At 41.6% G+C, this 23,510-nt stretch overlaps 1 protein-coding gene across 1 annotated transcript in view; it reads right to left on the reverse strand.

The window, feature by feature from the left end:
• Positions 1–19,805, reverse strand: part of LOC126455648 (uncharacterized) — a 38,285-nt gene extending 18,480 nt beyond the window's left edge. Inside the window, exons 1-2 of the mRNA XM_050091413.1 lie at positions 19,761–19,805; positions 16,098–16,292 (exon numbers count right to left, since the gene is read on the reverse strand). Coding sequence (XP_049947370.1) covers positions 16,098–16,292; positions 19,761–19,791 — 226 coding nt within the window. The 5' untranslated portion in view covers positions 19,792–19,805. The remainder of the gene's footprint in view (positions 1–16,097; positions 16,293–19,760) is intronic.
• Positions 19,806–23,510: the final 3,705 nt, after the last annotated feature.

The raw sequence follows: 23,510 nt of genomic DNA on the forward strand, positions 1-23,510 counted from the left end.
TCCGTCCAGAACAGATACAACGAACGGAAACGAACAAAATGAGATTAAAAAAAAAAAAAAGAAAAAAGATGGTAGAGCACTTGCCCGCGAAAGGGAAAGGTCCGGAGTTCGAGACTCGGTCGGGCACACAGCTTTAATCTGCCAGGAAGTTTCAGGATCTAAGCAGTCTGGCACAGGAAAAAGAGGAAATTCGTGGTCAAGCAGTCTACTAAGATCAAAGCTTAGACTTAATATCAAGACAAAATTATTTAGAGTGCATTTTTGCAGCACGGTATTGTATGATATTGAAGCAAGGACTGTTGGAAAACAGAACTTACTTGACCGTTCGTTCTTCTCAACAGGCTCTGTACTTATTCTTCACTATTACTGAGTGTAGCATTACCATTTGCGAACACTATCATTGATAACCTTTGGCGTAAATTTTAAACCCATTCTCTAACATTACTTTTATTACTGGCATCGCTACTCCGATATACGGTTTGAACTGTAGTGGTGAAAGACTATACGCCTTTCTTACAGCCTTTGTAATCGAAGCACCGCTATTTTGATTATTCCCTCCAGGTTCTTGTTAGTATTACACACTATCTGTGTTTCTCTACAGCCTATTCCTATTTTTCTGAGAATATCAAACATATTGCACCATTTTACATTGTTAAAGCTTTTCCTAAGCCGAATAATCCAACGAACATGTCTTGATTTTTCCTCAGTCTTACTTTCATTATCACCTACAAAGACTGAATTGCCTTTATCTTTTTAAGTGCCAATTGATCGTCGCCTTACAACTTCTCGATAATCTTCCCCATACCTCTGTACATTGCCACTGTCAGTAACATGGATGCCTGAGACGTTGAGCTGATAGTACGATAGTTTTCGACTTACCTGCAATGGATATTTGGGTGATATTCTCTGTAAACTCTGTTGTTGTCTGTCATGTATTCTACCCTTTAATCTGAATGGTAGTTATTTTGTCACACCCCCCAAAGAATCTAGAAATAACTGTAGAATATCTTCCAAAGCTCCCTCAATCACCGACTCTAATTCTGGAACCCCTAGTTCTTCCACATAAAATTTCTTCTCATGATAGCATCAGGCAAATAATCCCCAAATAGAAGCCTTCAGTGTTCGCATTTCACTTACCCACATTCTTCTACGCGTTTAACAATGAAATTCTTATCGCGCTCTTAATGTTTACGCTCTTGCCTTAAATTTCATGGAAGATTGTTTCGACTTTTCTACACGCTTAATTAATGCTTCCGACGACAGTTTCTTTTTTGATTTCTTTGCTCTTCCATTTACTTAATTCCTAAATGATTTATATTGCTGGGTATCTCACGGTTACTTCCCCAACCCTTCAGATTAGAGTGGGGGACTATACGGAACGTGTTGCCAATGGAGAGATCGTCATGACACTTCTTTAATTAGAGACCAAATGTCCTGCAGGTACATAACATGTGTCCTTAACCAAGTTGTTTCCGTTGCCTTCTGCAAACTCATGTTGTTGATCATTACTGATTCTTCCGCTGTTTAGTGGCAATTCCTCATCTCAACTACTAGAGAGTGCCCTGAAACATTCTCTAATATGAAGTGCTCTTTGACAAGGCTGTTGACAGTTGATCAGTGTTGATGTTTTAAGCAATGGCTGGGAGTAGTAGGACAAGGAGAGCATCACCCCAAAGTAGGTCACCCCAAAGTGGGTCATCCCAAAGTACCGCTATCCAAGATGGCGGCCGTCATCCAAGAGGCAGCCTCCCCCAAAACTACCGTTATCCAAGACGGCGTCCATGACGTAAGTGTGTGACATCGCGCGATGTCAACTGATGATGTGATTGACATCTGCAGATGATGCGATTGACGTCTGTAGATGATGCGGATACCGTTATCAAATATGACGGCTTTTGGAGGGAAGATAACTCAATTGTGCTACCTCTACTAACCTAAGAAAATGGCGGGAAAGAAAGGGCCACCTCCTCTAACCTAAGTCACCCCTTCCTAGGAACTGGGCATAAGTCTTTATTTAAACAATTAGAGGCAGTACCACCATCAAGTATGTTCGCCATCCTCTTGGAAAACGTTCCCGAATTTTGCTCTAAGAGATTACTCCTGCAGCTGAGGCAAATTAGTATGGTATTGTCTTTCAATTCGAATAACATTTTTTATAAATTTGCTTACATTTCCTTAAATTTGTTTAAATTTGATTAAATATACTATCTAACGACAGCATTAGTGTCGTGCTATCGTACTAAGAGGGTGAGATATCGATAGCTCTATCACTGGACATAAGTCCTTATTTAAACAATTAGACCCACTACAACCATCATCTCTGTTCACGAAATTTGCTCTAACAACTGATGGGAGTTAGTATGGTGTGTCCATTCAGTTCGAATATAATTACTATAATTTTTTAAGTTTGTGAAAATTTCTTTAAATTTGTATAAATTTTTTAAATCTGTTTAAATTTTTAAAATTTATTATGTACCAACAGCATTAGTGTTGTGCTTCCGCCACAAGAGGCTTAGATATCGGTATTTTAATAGCTGTATTACATGCCCGGGACGGAAGTCTTTGTTTAAACAATTAGAGCCACTAGCACCATCAAGTGTTTTTGCCATCCTCTTGGAAAATATGCATGAATTTTGCTGAGGAGTGTTAGTATGGTGTCGCTCCCACTAGAGGCTGCTCATTCATATAGGCAACAAAAAGAGTTCACTACGATTCCAAACACCTAGTTTTAACTACCTTTCAACATCATCCAACCACATTTCCTATATTAAGGGGCTCCGGAAAGGCTCAAAATCATGAAAAATTCAATTTTTACTTTCTTGCGTTTTCTGAATCTGCAGACTATTACCTTTTAATAGATATATACACTCCTGGAAATTGAAATAAGAACACCGTGAATTCATTGTCCCAGGAAGGGGAAACTTTATTGACACATTCCTGGGGTCAGATACATCACATGATCACACTGACAGAACCACAGGCACATAGACACAGGCAACAGATCATGCACAATGTCGGCACTAGTACAGTGTATATCCACCTTTCGCAGCAATGCAGGCTGCTATTCTCCCACAGAGACGATCGTAGAGATGCTGGATGTAGTCCTGTGGAACGGCTTGCCATGCCATTTCCACCTGGCGCCTCAGTTGGACCAGCGTTCGTGCTGGACGTGCAGACCGCGTGAGACTACGCTTCATCCAGTGCCAAACATGCTCAATGGGGGACCGATCCGGAGATCTTGCTGGCCAGGGTAGTTGACTTACACCTTCTAGAGCACGTTGGGTGGCACGGGATACATGCGGACGTGCATTGTCCTGTTGGAACAGCAAGTTCCCTTGCCGGTCTAGGAATGGTAGAACGATGGGTTCGATGACGGTTTGGATGTACCGTGCACTATTCAGTGTCCCCTCGACGATCACCAGTGGTGTACGGCCAGTGTAGGAGATCGCTCCCCACACCATGATGCTGGGTGTTGGCCCTGTGTGCCTCGGTCGTATGCAGTCCTGATTGTGGCGCTCACCTGCACGGCGCCAAACACGCATACGACCATCATTGGCACCAAGGCAGAAGCGACTCTCATCGCTGAAGACGACACGTCTCCATTCGTCCCTCCATTCACGCCTGTCGCGACACCACTGGAGGCGGGCTGCACGATGTTGGGGCGTGAGCGGAAGACGGCCTAACGGTGTGCGGGACCGTAGCCCAGCTTCATGGAGACGGTTGCGAATGGTCCTCGCCGATACCCCAGGAGCAACAGTGTCCCTAATTTGCTGGGAAGCGGCGGTGCAGTCCCCTACGGCACTGCGTAGTATCCTACGGTCTTGGCGTGCATCCGTGCGTTGCTGCGGTCCGGTCCCAGGTCGACGGGCACGTGCACCTTCCGCCGACCACTGGCGACAACATCGATGTACTGTGGAGACCTCACGCCCCACGTGTTGAGCAATTCGGCGGTACGTCCACCCGGCCTCCCGCATGCCCACTATACACCCTCGCTCAAAGTCCGTCAACTGCACATACGGTTCACGTCCACGCTATCGCGGCATGCTACCAGTGTTAAAGACTGCGATGGAGCTCCGTATGCCACGGCAAACTGGCTGACACTGACGGCGGCGGTGCACAAATGCTGCGCAGCTAGCGCCATTCGACGGCCAACACCTCGGTTCCTGGTGTGTCCGCTGTGCCGTGCGTGTGATCATTGCTTGTACAGCCCTCTCGCAGTGTCCGGAGCAAGTACGGTGGGTCTGACACACCGGTGTCAATGTGTTCTTTTTTCCATTTCCAGGAGTGTAATTTATTCAATTCCGAAGACTAAAACTATTTTTAAATTTTTTTTGAAATGTGTTCTACATGGGCGTGACCCACTGTGGCGCTGTTAAACTGCTGTCAAATGGTGTTATTATTAACGTCCGTGTTCTTCCGGTACATTTTAGTGATGTGAGATAATGTATGTGTTGTGGCTAACCTGTGATGGTTCAATATATATCGCTGGTGTGATTGTCGATTGTTTCATGTTTATTTACTCTGTCGTTATCTCGAAAATATTCGTAATTAATTCTGTTTCTTGAGTCGCTGTTTTGTTGAAGTATAATAATGAGTAAAAGTAAAGTTATTAGAAATACTCTGAAGGCTTTTAAGAAAAGGAGAAATGTTGGAAAGCCAAAGGTATGTGTTATTACTGTAAACAATAAAGACGATAACCAAATGAGTGAACCTAACCTCTCAAGTACACCTGCCCATAGCAGTCAAAGTGGAAAAGAAAATACTTCACAGAAGAAGCTTGGTTCAATGAGTGAAAACTATGAATGTTTTATGGGCGAATCGGATGTGAATGAAATATTTGATATGTCGGTTCTCAAAGGAATTTTTTCAAACTGTGTAAGATGTATTCATTGTAGTGAAGTTGATCTTGAACTCTCCATAATAAAGCACGTAGGACTTGCTAGTGAAATACAACTGAAATGTGATAAGTGTTCATACATGACCACCTTTTGAAACAGTGTTGCAGTAACTGCAACTGAAGAAAATGGTAGCAAAATCTACGAACACAACAACGAGCGATGCTTGCTTTAGACAAGGAACGCCTTCGGGCTGCAGACAGGGCTGTAAAGAGTCTAGAAATACAAGCAAGAGTAAACAGGAGGAGGAACAAGAGGAAGCTGGAGGAGGAGTTTGCAGAGGATGAAGATAATCCATCCTATAGACCTGGAATGCACTAAAAAGTTAATCCAATCTTTGTCGCTCGATTCCCAAAACTTTTACTTTCTCATACTAATTACATGTTTTCTAAGGATCTTCCAAAACATATTTGTTTCAGACTTTCAGTTAATGTTACACAGTACCTTCTGCATAATTTAACACAGCCTTTTTCCAAAAAACTGTATATTTTTGAATATATAAACAAAAAATTGCAAAAAATGTTGTGAATTTTGATTACAATTGAAAAAAAATCATCTTTAATAACTGAACTAAAATTTTGTAAAATCCCTGTGTTAAGTTGTAGCCCATATTCCAATAAATAATCTGTAAAAAGTTCAACTTCCTACCTCAAATACTTTGTGAGGAAAGATGTAATTTATAAGCGTTATTTTAACATTGCAATGATAGGGCGTTCCGGAGCCCATTAATCGAATTACATATCTCATCTTGTTTATTACTCTGAGACAAAACACTCACCGGTCTGGAGGGGAGGACAATTGACGTGAAAAAAGGAATGAGCCTGTTCTTGGCTACCGAAGAGAGGAGGTAGTGTACTTTATTAATTTTTTTGAACAATTTATTTAACTACGGATTTCACCTAATTTATTTATTAAGCTGATGCAAAACACTCACCCTTACGTGCTTAGAGTCACAATATACAGTTTACAGACCTCGAAACTACTCCTAAATAATAATACATTAAAATGATGTGCCGAGATGCAAACAATTTATAAATTACGAAGTCGCGCAGTGGTTAGCACACTGGACTCGCATTTGGGAGAACGACGGTTGAATCCCGCTTTCGGCCCCATCCTCATTTAGGTTTTCTGAGATTTCCCTAAATCGCTTTAGGCTAAAGCTAGGATGGTTCCTTAATAGGGCACGGCCGACTTCCTTCCTTGTCCTTCCCCAATCCGGTGAGACCGATGATCTGGCTGTCGGGTCTCCTGTTGCAAACAACCCACCTCCTAAACTACCGAAATAATTTAGTATGTACCAAGCAAACGTGCAATCTACTCGTAGATCATTGATATAATGCATTCAAACACGCTCACAACGCTTAATCACCCGAAAATATTTCAATGCACAAACACTCACTGCAAGTAAAAAGCCCAACTTATCAACCACTGTAACCCTTCAGAAGTAAGCTCTAGGAGCAAAATTAACGTCCATTTTTTGCAAGAGGATGGCAAACACACTTGATGGTGGTATTGCCTCTGATTGTTAAAATGGCTGAATGAGTGCATGTAATACAGCTATCGATATCTCAGCAACTTGTGGCGGTAACACGACACAAATGCTGTAGTTAGGTAATAAATTTAATCAAATTTAAACAAATTTAAAGAAATTTAAGAAAATTTAAACAAATTTATAAAACTTTTATTCAAATTGAACGACAATACCATACTAACGTGCCTCAGCTGCAGGAGGAAGCTCTTAGAGAAAAATTCGTGAACATTTTCCAAGAGGATGGTGAACATATTTGATGGTGGTACTGCCTCTAATTGTTTAAATAAAGACTTACGCCCAGTTCTTAGGAAGAGTGGTCTTAGGTAAATGGATGTGGCCCTTTCTTTCCCGCCATTTTCATAGGTTAGTAGAGGTAGCTCAATTGAGCTATTTTCCTTCAAAAAGGCGCCATCTTTGATAACGGTACCTGCATCATCTGCCGACTTCAATCGCATCATCAGCTGACGTCATGTGCCGTCATTTACTTGTGTCACGGATGCCGTCTTGGATAATGGTACGTTGGGATGACGCTGCCCCTGGGGTGATGGCCGCCATGTTGGATAACGGTTCTTTGGGGTGACCCACTTTGGGGTGACCTACTTTGTGGTGACGCTCTCCTTGTCCTACTACTGGCTGGGATTAGAGCCGAGACCCAGAAGGTTTTAATTACATCGGAGATAATAACTGGAGTTAATAAATTAACAAGAGGATAAAAGCACCTGAAAAATTGGGAGAGTCGTCCGTTACTCTCTGGTTTAGGAAAAGAAAGAGCTGTGGAAGATTAAATTGTCGCCTCGACATTGAACAACACTTTATACATTGCTGCGGATTTACAGTGTGGTCAGAAACACTGCAAATGTGGGAAGGATGTTGCAGGGTAGGTTGTGAGGAGAAAAAATTATTAATGAAAACAATGTAGTAGTTACTCTGTTTCTTTGTAAAGTAGCAAGTTAACCCATAACGAACTCTGCACATTCAAATTCAAGGGGTCCGCCAGAAACAATAAGTGTCAGTTGTTCTGACAGCACCGAGCGTGGTGGCTCAGTGGTTGACATACTGGACATGCGTTCGTGGGGACAGCACTTCAAATTTGCGGCCGGCCATCGAGATTTGAGTTTTCTGTGATTTCCCTAAACCGTTCCTAGCAAGTGCCTGGATGGTTCCTCTAAAAGAGCAAGACCTTTTCCTTCCCCATCCCTGAAACATTTCCGAGTTTGTCCCTAATGTTGTCGATAACGACAGGGCGTTAAACCCTAACATTCCTTTCTGTTTCTGTGCTGTCCTATTGCAGATGGTAGTGTACGAGACTACCTAATGTTTGGCTCCGGTTTGATTCTTACCACCTTCCCTTGTCCAGTACTGTATCGCTCTCTCCTTCGATTTTAAGAAACCAAAGAAAGAACATGTTTAGCCACACCATCTCTGGCAGGCCTCTTGAATTTGTGCGCCCAAAGGCCTGAGTGGCCAACTTCCATGATAATTACCTAAGAAACGGTGTAACATATCGATATTTTTTCTCAGTATTAATTTCCCAGCACTACCCACCCTGCAATAGCTTTATTAGTTTGTCAGTTCCTGACAAACTTTACGAACATATAAAAATAGTGCTACTGACAGGAACATAAAATGGGGCTCTGACCTTTCGAGGCAACATTCTTGGAGACGTCTCTTCACGTGTATGATTATGGACCTTAACAGGCGCAGGACGGACAGACGAATGTTCGAATCCCGGCCATTTCAATCAGTCAGGTAGGTTCGCGAGAGCACCAACACCCGCAGAGTAAGATAATCATTCTGTAAACACTGTCACATTGTGGGTAACCCGTTCCCCTGCCGTGTCCTTTCTTCCAAGGCTGCTAGTCAGCTAGTTATGTAGAGGATTTCTATAGAGCTTTAATCTGGAAGGGAAGTTTCCGCAGCTACTAAGATGTAAACGTATGTACTGAGTTGTGCCCGAGGGCGTCAACATTTAAAGCTTGCCCTCGAGTCCCGATGGTGTACAAAACTTACAGCTGTTAGGTCATTGCCAAGACATATTACTAGCGAACATGTGCGAACACGTCCAGAAATTGGCGGACGGTAGTAGAGAATTCCGGACGTCGTCCAAGCAGTTTAATAATAATTTAGGATGTTTTCTGAAGTTTCAGTAAGTATTAGGGTCGATTAGAATAAAATTTGTGCTGACACGGTTCATGCCATGAAGTTTTGAACGTCGTCTGGGCACTATGACAGCTTGGTAAAACTGGAAAAAGTGTTAAAAAACTTGTCATTAAATGGTACTTGTAAATGGTCTTCCGTTATCAAAAAATTAATAGATACTTTGTTTTGAAAAGTTTCAGAGACGAATGCTGACAAACGAGGCTTTATCATTCAGTGCCTTTTGTTATATTCATAAACGTATAACTTCACTTATAACATATCTCTATCTGTATTCTGTGAGTTTACTGTTTATAAACTGTTTTCATCCTGTATAAGTACTGATTCATTCATTAGTTATTTTTATTTGATGTTACTACACCGATGACTAATAAATAAAATATTACGTACACAGCATTATTCGTTTCCAAAACATGTAAAAACTTTTGGGGATATCTGTTATTACATGCAGATATTTCCATCAGGTAGGGATGCAGAGTTTAGCAAACGATTCATGATTCCCTTTAACACTGTTACAAATATCTTTGTTTACTTAAATTTTGAAAGTTTAGTAAATCGACAAAGAGATCTTAAAATGATACCTGCATGTGTTATACCGTATTTTAACTGTAGAATCATAGTTTAGTACGTGCTTCCGAAAGAAGTAAATCATTTATTGTGCGGTATTGCAAACAGTATGCGTTCTATGTTCCACATTGAAATTGTTAACGACGTCTACAACAGATTGTACTATAAATCAGTTACTAGCACTCTTCGAGTACGTATCAGTTTTAGTAAGTACCATGTTGAGCTATCTCAAAGCAATCGTAAATGAAGGGCCCTGTTCTTTACATTTATAGCCAATCTGGTCAACGAATAGTGATGTAAGTGGAACAGACAAATTATTTCTTCGCTATTTATTATTTGTGGCTAGGCATTTGAAGCTGTAGTTTAAACAAAGTTACACGAAGAAAATAATACAGCTGTAAAAATTATGAAACTGTATAAATTAAGAATGTCTTTACCTTCCTAGGGAACACCCAACAGAAAATGTTTCTTTGTATTTACGTTTTTACATGCACGGAGACGTTCATTTCACCATAGAACTATCTCAAGTTATTCATTGTAGAATAACACGAAGCTCCGTTAAAATGCAGATATTCTATACTGCGAACACACACCATTTGTTGTAGAGAGTGTATAATAGCATGGGGGCAGTTGTGCTCGACAACCTCCCGTAATCTGATCTACCGACCTCACTTCAATTTTAAAACATTACAGCTGTCATCTTTCGTAACAGAAATGAAATGAAAGCGAATCTTTCAATTTGTTTTGTGTTATTTAATTACACGGCGAGACAGAACTTACAAATCGATCATATCTCAACCAGGATAAGATTGCTTTTATTGGAGCACTAATAAGGCGAATATTTTCCTGGGTATTAAAAGACTTTGACTCAAAATTCGGGTACCAGCTGTCTCGTTCTACCTTCCTCAGCAACTTCGGAATTTCTCCAAAACCTTTCGCGCTATTTTTAACATGCAACTACCCTCTCACTACCACAAGCTCCAATAACTGTGGCCGGCTCACACCAACCAGTTCATCGCTTGAGCCTAACTCAAGGGCATTATCTCTTTGTGTCTCGGTCACTATCCGCTGCCTCGGTGTCACAAACTCCTTCGTTTTGTTCTACTAATATTGCCTTCTCTCACAGTCACGTCTTCACCTCCCCCTTTCTCTTCCTTATTGTTATTATCTCGTTCAATCCTCCTCACTGCTGCTGCCTCTTCTCACTATCTGTCTCACCATCTTTGCCATTGTCGTAGACTCTGTGTCTCGTTATCACTGGCTCCTCCCAACTTAACTTTCTCCTTCTGCTTATTCCTCTCCCACTGGCACTGTCTGCTTCAATCTCTTCGTAGCACTGTTACTCACTGTTAGCTACGTTCTATTGAACTGTGCTCCTCCCTTTCTCTCACACAGCAATTTTCTCCTGGGCTCTTTCTACACAACAACTGCCGTCAACGATTTTCCAGTATTCAATACATTTCTTTCTCCGGCTGCCTCTGTCTCCTCCTCCATCAGAATAAAACGTGCGAATACGTTCGCACGTCAAAATTCTTGGGAAAATTTTTAAAAGTAGAATGAGGAAACTGGTACCTCACCTTACAGCCAGAGTTTCTTAATAAACAAGAGCGTATTTATCTTTTACGTTGTCCGATAGGAACTTTATCCCACTGGTTCCCTTCTCTCGCCTGTTACAGAAGGCATGCACCCATATGAAGACAACTTTATACGTCAATAAAGGTTTCGTAGTTTACTTGTGTGAAATTTAAATAACGCATAAATACGTTATTTTACACCTCATACCGGATTTTATGCGCACAAGAATTTTGCACGTGCATCTGTACTGCAACAAAATGGTGTTCCCAGAACCACTGCAATGATAACGGAAACTCTGTACAGCATATTTCTCCTTGCGACGTCACTTTACAATCTACGTTTCACCTAACACCGGATTTTACGTGAACAGGTAGGGTAAATTTGAACCTCTGCATCTCCGAAACAGATCCAGATATCACGAAAACATTCAAAGTAAATCGAGATCTGAATCTTTAGGAGTGTACTGTAAAAATTACAGCCATTTTTTGGGCATAGCCGTCTTGGAAATCGCGGATTAGTTTCATTACTTGAAAACAATTTTTTTCGAGTTTTCTCAGGAACCACCCATGAACTAAATGTTACTTCCAGAAGATTCTTAAGGCCCACCGAAGATCATATAAAATGCAAAAAGAAATAATCGATTTGCTCCATTTGCCTAAGCTGGATGTAGTATGTAATATTCAAACTTTGACCATGTACTGTAGGATAGTTTCAGTAAGACGATCCTTGTGCTGGGTATACAATGGTCCCTAGCCGAAGGGCTATTAAGAACACTTGAGCCTATCTTTCTGTCACTAATAGAACCCGATGTGTGAGCTCCGGAAAAATCCCGTTTTTATGTGCTTCGTTTTGGTACATACTAGGTAGAGCATAGGCAAGAATAAACAACAGAGTCTGAATAATTCTTTATTAGTATTTCCTTCTGAAGAATACGTTTTTTATGGGGATTCAAACCATGGTCAAGGGGTTTTAAAATAACTTCAAATGCCTCTAAGCACTATAGGACTTAACATCTGAGGTCATCAGTCCCCTAGAACTTAGAACTACTTGAACCTAACCAACCTAACGACATCACACGCGTCTATGCCCAAGGCAGAATTCGAACCTGCGATCGTAGCAGAAGCGTGGTTCCGGACTGAAGCGTCTACAATCGCTCGGCTACAGCGGCCGGCCAAAAATCTTCCAGTTTGCAATTGATTGGCTGTTTGTTAATTCATCAAACAGTTTCATCCTATAGTTGCTGCTGCAACCATGAACAAAACTCTAAAATCAATTAATATATGCTACCAGAATAGGAAAATGATGCATGGCGTTGTATTCTGAAGCACGTTTGTTAAGCTGCGACTGAGGAAGAAATAGTGACTGTTTTCCTCGTTGGTAGATGATATTTTTTAAATGAACTACATGGCTCCATAGACCTTTTTAAGTCTCAAACAACTGTTGTGTGTATACGCGCACTGAAGCGATCAGCCGGCCGCGGTGGTCTAGCGGTTCTAGGCGCGCAGTCCGGAACCGCGCGACTGCTACGGTCGCAGGTTCGAATCCTGCCTCGGGCGTGGATGTGTGTGATGTCCTTAGGTTAGTTAGGTTTAAGTAGTTCTAAGTTCTAGGGGACTGATGACCACAGTAGTTAAGTCCCATAGTGCTCAGAGCCATTTGAACCATTTTGAAGCGATCAAGGAAAATTTGTACCAAGCCCAGGATTCAAATCCCGGTTCTTTTGTTCAACAGCCACATGCTCTAACCACTATGCCACTATGGCACAGAGGCTTTGCACAACTGCACGGATTATCCTAGCATGCTACCCTTGTCGATTTTAACTCCCATTCACGTCTCAGCATCTGCCTCGTAAATCCCGACTTTAGCACAAATATTCATTATTCACTTCATTCTGCATATATATCGGCTTATGAATGTACCGTGTGTTCACGACACCGGGCTTCCTAATCCTGAATTGGCAGAAGTCAGTTGAAGTAGGACGACTTTCGTTGCGATAGTTTTATCCTTGACCGGTGCCAACATTAGCGATTAGCGACCGTAAGAAATTCTGTCTATGTGTACAGTGGGAGCTACAGAGTGACTGTACGGTGAGGTGCTAAAGTATTAAGCACATGTGGAGTGAAGTGCTACTCGAGGAAAATGCGGGTTGTAGCCGCGCATCGACGTTTGCACCATAGGTTTCTGTGAGTGGAGCCTGCTTCCTCTACTCCCCACAGCTCAGATAGAACTCGGTCAGGGCATCGTAAACAGACTGTAGTGGAGATCGAGGGTCGTTAAGCCACGGTGCACGTTTACGCAGAGCACCTTTCTCGGGAACCTTTCTTGCTAGAGCTCTACTGAGAACGAAAGATCAGTACTGCCATCTATTGACAGCTCTCACAAACTCCACGGCACCAGCTCGATGAGTGTCTTAGCGCGCTGAACATATTTGAGTTTTTGTGCAAGGCGAGTAAGTTTTATTACACAAATAACGAAGCTCCTTGGGCACATTTTACAACTGAGGAAAGAAAAATATGTCTTCGGTTACAATAGATTATTTTAATTTGCAAGGTACATTTTTACAATTTCAAAGGGCGGAAGTTATTGTTGTACTTCAGAAACTAAGCAACCATGAGAGCGTTACGCATGTCTGTCGGAACACGTTTACGCACTATTTAGCATTTCCATCCTTACTGATATCGCGCTAAGAAAACTTCACGAGAACAGAAGTTGGAAAAGCAATCTAAAAAAAGAGGAACAAGGAAATAAAAGGTAGACATTGTTAAAAAGAGCGTATTAAAAGCTAATGAACTTCAAAATGTCTCTGAGCACTTTGGGGCTTAACATCTGAGGTCATCAGTCCCCTAGAACTTAGAACTACTTAAACCTAACTAACCTAAGGATATCAAACACATCCATGACTGAGGCAGGATTCGAACCTGCGACCGTAGCAGCAGCGCTGTTCTGGTATGAAGCGCCTAGAACCGCTTGGTCACACCGGCTGGCTATGAACCTCAAGCCGAACGAATTAATATAAGGGCGCAAAGATTAATAAGGCTAAAAAATTGCTAGGAGCAAGAACACGGGAAATTGCTGATGGGCCTACTTTTGATGTCGACGTTAGTGTCCTGCCAAAGAAAGTTTTTCACACGGCAACTCTCCGTGTACTCCTGTCGTTAGCCATCCTCTTAAGACACGCGAAAGTTCCGCCTCCGTTTATGTCGTCTGTTACCTTACGTCTCCTTCTTCCTCCCAATCTCCTTTCACAAACTAATCCTTCCAAAGCGTCTGTTAGCAATCACTCAACTCTCAACGGATAACCAACCAAGTGTTTCTTCTTCTCTCTTACAGCCTGCAACAGACTGATGAAGGGGATGTAAACTGGCTTTGTATTGGCTTGTTGAAACGATACAACCAATCAAAAAGAAATGCCTCCAATTCGATAGATGCAAAATTGGGACTCACTGCGATTGTACGACGGGAGGGACATTACTTTCTGTGTGCTTATGTTGCAATTCGGACGTAACGATGAATGGGCCTATAATTAACATTCAAATTTCTATGTATGGCGTATTATGCTTACTCATGGAATTTCACCAAATAATTTCTGTATTGCCAATGAAATTTTTTATTTTAGTATGATGAGCGCTGTTAGCAAGTTTTTAATTTTGTTTACTGCCAGTAAAATATATTTCGAAAATCGTAGAGTACTTTATTTAGTCGTTATTGTGTTCTACGATATGCGTAAATGTGTCTCCGTAGGGACATGAACCTGCCCCATACAGAGGGCTATTTGAGCCAATATAAAGTTATTTTACACTCTTAAGTCAGATGTTGAAGTAGAACTACGTATACCAAGTTACACTTTAATAGATGTGTTATACACTGAAGCGCCAAATAAACTGGTATAGGCATGTGTATTGAAATACAGAGATATGTGAACAGGCAGAATACGGCGCTACGATTGGCAATACCTATATAAGACAACAAGTGTCTGGCGTAGATGTTAGATTGGCTACTGCTGTTGCAATGACAGGTTATCCATATTTAAGTGAGTTGGAGCGTAGTGTCATAGTTGGTGCACGAGTAAAGGGATACAGCATTACTGAGGTGACGATGAAGCGGGAATTCTCCAGTACGACCGTGTCACCAGTGTATCGAGAATGTAGGTAATCCGGTAAAACATCAAATCTCCGACATCGCTGCAGGCGGAAAAAGGTCCTGCAACAATGGGACCAACGACGACTGAAGAGATTGTTCGACGTAACAGAAGTGCAACTTTTCCGCAAATCGCTGCAGATTTCAATGCTTGGCCATCAACAAATGTCTGCGTGCGAACCGTTGAACGAAACATCAAAGATGTGGCTTTCAGAGCCGGAGGCCCACTAGTGTACCCTTGAAGCCTACACGACACAATGCTTTACGCCTCGCCTGGGTCCGTCAACGCCGATTTGGGCTGTTGATGACAGGAAACATATTGCCTGGTCGGACGAGTCTCGTTTCAAGGTGTATTGAGCGGATGGACATGTATGGGTATGGAGACAATCTCATGAATCATTTGACCACTGCATGTCAGCAGAGGGTTGTTTATGCTGGTGGAGGCTCTGTAGTGGTGTGGGGTGTGTGAAGTTGGAGTGATATGGGACCCCTGATACGTCTAGATACGACTCTGACAGGTGGCACGTACATAAGTATCCTGTCTGATCATCAGCATCCATTCATATCTATTGTGCATTCCGACGGACTTGGGCAATTTCAAGAGGCCAATGCAACACCCCACACGTCCAGAATTGCTACAGAGCGACTCCAGGAACCCTCCTCGGAGTTTAAACATGTTCGCTGGCCACCATACTCCCCAGACATGAATATTATTGATCTGGGATACGTTGTAACGTGCTGTTCAGAAGAGATCCCCCACCCCCTCGTACTCTTACAGATTTATGGACAGCCCCGCAGGATTCATGGTATCAGTTCACTCCAGCACTATATCAGACATTAATCGAGTCCATGCTACGTGGTGTCACAGCACTTCTGCGGGCTCTCGAGGACCCTTCACGTTATTATTCACTTGTACTAGTTTCTTTGTCTCTTTATTGTAAGACTGAACATTTTACACACGATAAGTGTAACAACAAAAAATTAAAAACTCCCAAAGGTGATCCTCGTAAATCTGCCCCAGTCTTCATTACTCTTCAGATGTTTCTATTCTCCCGCCTTTACGTGAGCAACATAACCATTCCTTTGCTCGTGACAATGAAACTTAATGGAGACTCTGAAACACCGAATTTCTGAACTAATTGCAGGCGATGATATTGCCGAGTGTTTTTTATTCATGGAAGCCCTTTAGTGTCTGCGACTTATGTGTAATATGCACGAACGAGATGCCTACTTACGGTAGTTGAGAGTACATAGGCACTGCTGGTACATGCAGTAGTTGCTGAACGAGTAGTAGTAGTATCGATTGTCAAAGGTGGCGCAGACGGGGTCGCGCGTCGCCGGACAGGGTCCCGGGCACGGCGCCTCCGTGACTGACGAGTCGTCGGAAGCCGACTCCCTGCTGAAGACCGCCGAAGTCGGCGCCGCCAGAACTACAAGCAAAACGAATTCTGCTGTGAGCTTTTCGCCCACATCGTCCATACCACCACTGCTGCTAATACTACTACTCCCAACGTTACTAAGTTACTTTTCCCAATCGATTCTGTGTCCGTCTGTTCCCTCACGTCCATTGGTGTCAGGCCAATAGTATAACTGTAGCACCCTGTATCTCTGTGCTTCTACTATTCGAAAACATACGTAAAGTGTGATTACTGACTGTTACTGATTTCATTCTGTCTTTAATTACTATTTCTAAAATTTAGATTTTATACAAAATACAAGACCTATGGTAATATACGTGTAATAATGAATATACTGTTAAAACATTGATACTTTTTCGGTGTTTCTAGCAGAGGTCCTTGAGGCTGTGACAGTGATGGAGTAAATAAATAAACAAATCAATGAAAGTTAATAAATAAAATATACTAAAGTCTACTCAAATATGAAGCGCTTACTTCAATAGTGGTACAAGTCCCTTTTTGTTCATTCTGAGATACAGAGTCCTAAAGTTAAATGAGCGCTGAAAAATTTTCAGTTGAGATACCAGAAAAATTCAAGTATGTGTACTTGAATATTTCTGGTGTCTCAACTGCAGATTTTTCTGTGCTCTTTTAACCTTAGGACTCTGTATCTCAGAATGAACAAAAAGGGACTTGTACCACTATTGAAATAAGCCCTTCATACCCGCGCTGCCGCAAGTCTTGTTATTGGAGTCTTTTGATCTGTCTGCAGCTGTGGAAACAGAGAAAGAGCACTCGACTCTGAGTGTTCGAAGGAAATGCAGTTCTTTTCGGTGGGAGTTGGAACGGGGACACTCTGTCAAGCGTAAATGCAAATCGACACATTTGTATATTTAAAGTGGTATGCCTCTTAGAGGAGGCTTAGGAACAGCTATTGCGGTCGTTAATCAACTGTTTTTATAGCGTAGGGTTACTTAGAGCCAAAACATTATTTGGTCTACACATACATGATGTTGCTATTTTAAAATGTTTCTTAGATTCTGTCCTTCTTTACACAAGATCGGAATTAGAAAAGTGTGACAGACACGAAGTTAGTTAAAACATTCCATTCTACGTCAGCAAAATATCAGAAGAGCGTAGAAATAACGGTACAGTGACATATGGCAGTACTATAAAGTCACTGCCTTCTTAAAATTCAAATATGGTGAAGCCGCTGTGAGCTGAAGCTAGCACTAGCACTATCTTATAGTAGTTCATAGAGAGGAGATTGTTAAGGAGTTGAATATAATTTGGTGCGGCATTGAACAACACAGGAGAACGGATGCTGCAGGTGTTTCTACCGCAACGAGACGTAGTCCCTTCATGTCCAATGAACATTCAGTGCGGGTGGAGTTTCAGATCTGGCGATTGTAACTGCTGAACAGAGACTATCGGCAACATTGCAGTACCGACAGAAAAATGGACTGAATGACTTCGGTTGCCTCCTGCCCAGTTCAGTGTTTCGTCAAACAACTCCAGAGGAGAAGAGCCAGTCTAAGCCACGGTTCCCCGCTGTTGAGACGTCTCTTAATGACCTAGATGTCTACGGACATTAAACCCTAATCTTCCTCTTTCGCACTGAGTAATGGTCGGATCTAGTCGGGCATGTCGTTGTTACGTTCAAACAGTTGTCCTCTCCGGACCAATTCCTGAAAGTTCAGAGATTGGGCTGAGCAAAGGTTGCGAATTTGTACAGGCGTTGATAACCGCGAACTTGAGCGCCCAACAGACCAAACATCATAATCATCATCATCTCCGGGTCAACGTACCACTCGAAGGCGTAGCAACTCATTGTACCTCCATATCGAATAGATACTTCCGCCCGACAATGGTAACGTCTGTTCATTCCATTCGTATTCTGAGAGACGGAAAATGACCGTCAATACGCCTATGTAACCGCTCTTCTGATATTCTCACGGTCCTTTAGGAAGACATACGAGGTTACCAGCTGTGTTGTTGCACGATCATTCTGAAACACGGATCTTCTAAATTAGCACGACAAGAATTAGAGTGGATAACGTTGTTTTTCTTCCTAAAATTCCAATTTAAATCCCCTGAGAGCATCTCTATAACACATTCCTATGGCTTACATCGCCATATCAGCATCCTATCACCTCATCTCCGAATTATTTCTGTTTCTTCTGTCATATCTACTTTACAGGAATATCACCCAAGACAAAAGCGACTCTCCACCGCTCTCAGCCACTTGCATACACAGCAAGGACAGCCTCCGATGTGGCTGCCAGCTACTATCACATTCTTCGTACGCCTCGTGTGTGACGTAGAGTAGGAGATAACAAAGGTTAGAAAAATTTAAATTCCTACTGTCCATGTGATAACTGTAGGAATGAATATCTTTACACTGATTACAATAATGATGTCATTAATTCTGTATGATGTAGCTAATATTTACTCGTTAGATGAATACTCTGCAGTTGCTCACATTAACACCGTGTATGTGATACCTTTTCATGATGCGCCGTATTTCATATAGAAAACAATATCCACTGTAACTTGGGTCGTCAGCTGGCTGTCTAGCCAATTGTACTCCGCCACTGTTTTAGTTCGAGCTTAAATTCCTGATGCCAAGTAATCTGATACAACACGTTGTACTTTTTTTCTTTCAACACAATCCAGCAATGATGCAAATTCTGTCATCCATGTTACGTAAATATCTACGGAATGGGACAGTGATGTTATCTGCCGGAAAAGAAATAAAATTCGTGTTGCGTTGTTTTGTAGAAATTATACTGTATTGAAGTTACATCCATTCATGATTCCCTTAAAACATGTAAAGATGTATCAATAATCTGTACTTAGATTGGGAGAAATCATTGATTAAAGAATTGAAACGGGAATTACAGATTGCAGCCAATGTTCAATATCTTACGAAATGAACAAAGTGAAACAAATTTTCGGAAATAAAATTAGACGGGAAGGTGCAACGTTTTCTGATGATCTATCTAGCTTATGTAAGGATGGTGGATTCGGAATGTGTTCAATGCTGATCAAACAAACTTTTCGGTGTTACGCATCATGTTCAAAAACCCCTTAGACATCTAAACACTAGCAATCTACCTCCCGCACAACCCTTTCAGTGCCAACGCACGCTGCTTTGGTCAGTCTCCGTTTTCAAAGCTTGCATTCCGAACATGAGATTATTATCGCTACCACGTCTTGAAAAAATGTTCAACAAATGTCAGGTAGTTTTTGAAACAGCAGTTACTTTTCGAGGCCGTGCTGTTAAAACACCAGTAAGTTCATGCTTGCGATGACTGGCAGTAGCCACGTAATCAACATAACGTTGAGATACCAGTGATTAGAAGATGGATATAATTCTCCAAAACCGATCACATCTGCCTCACTTTCGTTGAAACTTTTCCTGTCGTGTAGCTAGATTACCAAAGAAGGCCAGTAATTACGATAGCAAGATTACAGTTTAATAATGTCCGATACGAGTACCTGCGACCACAAGCAAAGCACGAAACTTCATGCTGAACAGGCGGGTTGCTTTCTGTTGCCAGCTGCAGTCTGCAGTCTGCTGTTATAAATCTTCCACAATCAGCTCAGCAACAGCCGCGTACTCTTTGAGACCTTTCGGGGTTATCATTAGACCCAAACCTGGAGATGAAACACTCTTTCGGCGATTACAAAGCAGTTTTCTGTGTAAATTGGTAAGTATTCTGAAGGGAAGACACGAATATTCTGTACCGTTATAAATATAAGTATTTCTTGCAGTTTATTAGTTAGATGGTAGCCACGGTGTTACGGGTTATTAAATGCGCCTAGTAGTGGATTATTAAGAATTATTTGTAAATATTGTAAACAGTTACATATGTATATGGCAGATTATAGATACGATTTATTAACATGGTGTACATTACGTATCATAAAATTAAATCATTTTGCCCTTCAAGCCTACTACTGCTTGTATATGAAGCGATAGTTATTTAGTTATGTTGTTAAAGTACCTAGAGACATTTAACGATTTACGCCATATTATATTATTTAATCACGACTTTGTAATTGCGACCGTAGTTTTAAATTGTTTTTATAAATAGTTTCTTTCTGTCTATCATTTTGACCAGTGGGAAAGCATTACAAACGACAAACTACTTACAGAACACATTATCATTTCTCTCGAAATAGAATGAGTTGGCAAAAAGATATTGAATGAGAAAAATTTTGTGTCTTGGATTACCAGCAGCTTAGGAACGAAGATAAGGATTTTACACCTAGTCGATGGCATCATTATAAATGAGGTGCGGGCTCGGATTTGGAAAAGATGAGGACAGAAATCATTCTGTGTTCTTTCCAGCGAAACAATTCCGGGATCTGGCTTAAGCGATTTGTTCATGCTTCTCAGATTGCAGCTTGCACATCTTTTTGACGTCAGCCTGTTTGCGTGGGAATATGTATGGAAAGAGGATATCAAAATGAACATTAAATCAGGACAACGTTGGTATGAAGCTGTTCGTATTTCGTGCTTAGACCGATATTTTATTGATACGAAACTGGCCATACTTTCAGTCGTTTATATGTCAGTAACTGGAATGGTGGTGAACTGTTGCTAATACGGAAGCAAATAGAATTTTCTCTCAAGTAATAAGTACCAGTAAGGAAGTAAGAGGCGCCTTCTGTATTAATGATATTGAGACAGCGAATGTTGCTGCAACGGTCTTCAGTCCAAAGACTTGTCTGAAGCAGCTCTCCACGTTACTCTAGCCTGTTCAAGACTCTTCATTTCCGAATAACTGCTGTAGCCTACGTATATTGTAATAGCTTCCCGTATTCAAGTTTTGGTCTCCTAAAACAATCTCTATCCCCAATACCTCCATCCAGCCGGCCGCTGTGGCCGAGCGGTTCTAAGCGCTTCAGTCTGGAACCGCGCGACCGCTACGGTCCCAGGTTCGAATCCTGCCTTAGATTGGTTAGGTTTAAGTAGTTCTAAGTTCTAGGGGACTGATGACCTCCGCTGTTAAGTCACATAGTGCTCAGAGCCATTTTTAGCCACTTGCCTCCATTACAAAAGTGATCATTCCTTCATACTTCAAAATAAGTCCAATGAACCGATCCCCTCTTTTAACTAAGTTTTGTTATAAATTTGTTTTCCCCCATTTGTATTCTGTTCATGAGTTACTCGATCTACCTTTCTTATCTCCACTTGTATTATAAAACCTAACGTTTCGGAAACTCTTATTCTCTTCTTGTGTAGGCTGCCCATCGTTCACTTTTTATTTCTGCATAGGCTACACTCCAGACGAATACCTTCAGAAAAACTTCTTCTTTTCAGTGATATATTTCTTACCACGCGTGCAATTTATATCCTTTGCACTTCACCCATCATCAATTTTTTCTTGACTAAATAGCAAAAGTCACCTACTACTTACAGTGTACCATTTTATAATGTAATTCTTACACAATCACCTGACTTAGTTCTACTATATGCCAATACCCTTCTTTTACTTCTTCATCTAAGAAACTATTTTCAAGACTTTATCCAGTCTATTCATCTGCTCTTCCACGTCTTTTGCTATCTCTAACAGAAACATTAGTTTTTATTTCTTCTCCCTGTAATCTGATTCCCTCTCCGAATCTTTGCTTGGTTTCCTTTAGTGCTTCCTCTGAGTATGAGGGTAGTCAAATGAAAATGGAACGTATGGAAAAAGCAAGAGCACCGTTTATAATATCAAAAGTAAATGCCGTATCTGTTAATAAACTTATCCCACTGTAGTCAAATGAAAATGAAACACATGGAAAACAGCAAGTGCACTGTTTCTTATCTCAAACAGTAAATGCCGTAACTGTTAATAAACTTTTCCCACTGTCAGAGAAGATGGTCAGTGCGTTCATGGGAAAATGTTTGCAGCTGCCTACGGAACCAGTCTTGCATCTCTTCGACCAAAACAAATCGACAGCCAGGTATATCTTCCGGCCTCAAAAAATATAAAAATGACTTGAGCAGAAATAGGGACTATAGACCATGTGTACGAGCTTTCCCGCGAAACTTGCGCAGCATACTCTAAAAAACACGAGCAACATGATATATCCATGTTTTTGGCGTCCTGAAGATGGACAGTCGTGGTCATCGATTTCCTTCGAAGTGCTGTACGCCTGAGTACACTTATGATTGCGTAGGCATCCCCAGGCATTTTTGCATGACAGCAATGATCACCTTGTCTCGCAAAGGGATGGTATTAACATCTTGGCGATTACATTTGACATATTAAATTGTCTACTTACTTCTTTCAGATGTGACTTGTATAATTTTGTCCCTTACACATATTGAATAAGGTCGCGTAAGAAAGATACAGGTGTATTACCTGTAATCATACAGCTGAGGATTGTGTCCATAGCCTCTCTACATGGAAAATAAAAGGAAGTAATAATGGGCAAGCGAAGGGGGAATACTTTTCAGCTAATAATGGTGGATTAACAGTATGGACTGAACGTGCACTTCCCAATTCATAGAGAATATTGCTTTTCTTGGAACTGCTTTTGTTTCTGAACTGGCCCGTCAATCAACATTACAGTAGATGACATCGCACACCAATCACAATCCCTTTTTACCCCGACTGCTTGTGTATCTCGCTGTCTGACGTTGGAGTTCGCTACAGATGCCTCCTACTGCATTACTGTAAGCACTACTCGACAAACGCCCTAGAGGCCTGGTGGTCGAAATTCAAATATAAATTGCCCTCTTTATTTCTCCACAAATTCGTTCTATTCCACTGCCCCGGAGAGGTTATCTTGGTATAGCTGTTGATGAAATTGTACACAAATACGTGGTAAGAAGAAATATGACAGCAGATGATCACTGAACTGTGGGAAGAGTTGCCTCCTACCGTTCTGCAACTGTTGTGCTGCTGAGGAACGGCCTGCACACAGACACATGGTGAGAAGGGATAGGGTAGCAAACTAGCACGGACGTGCAGGAAGAATGATACACGCTATCTCAACTAATGGAAAAGACTACACTGCTGTAATAACCCATCACCATGAAAAAACCAAAACTCGTAAGCAGTGGATCATAAAGCAACACATGCATTGATGATTGAGGACCCCAAAGATCACACCGGGAGAGAGTGGGGTCACCTTTGCCCTCTACAGCTCCCTCTAGTAACATGGAAGTCATTCCCTCATGTCTTAACAGATGTCCTATCATCCTGTCCCTTCTCCTTATCAGTGTTTTCCACATATTCCTTTCCTCTC

The sequence above is a fragment of the Schistocerca serialis genome, chromosome 2 (assembly GCF_023864345.2).
Source record: "Schistocerca serialis cubense isolate TAMUIC-IGC-003099 chromosome 2, iqSchSeri2.2, whole genome shotgun sequence".
Lineage (NCBI taxonomy): Eukaryota > Metazoa > Arthropoda > Insecta > Orthoptera > Acrididae > Schistocerca > Schistocerca serialis.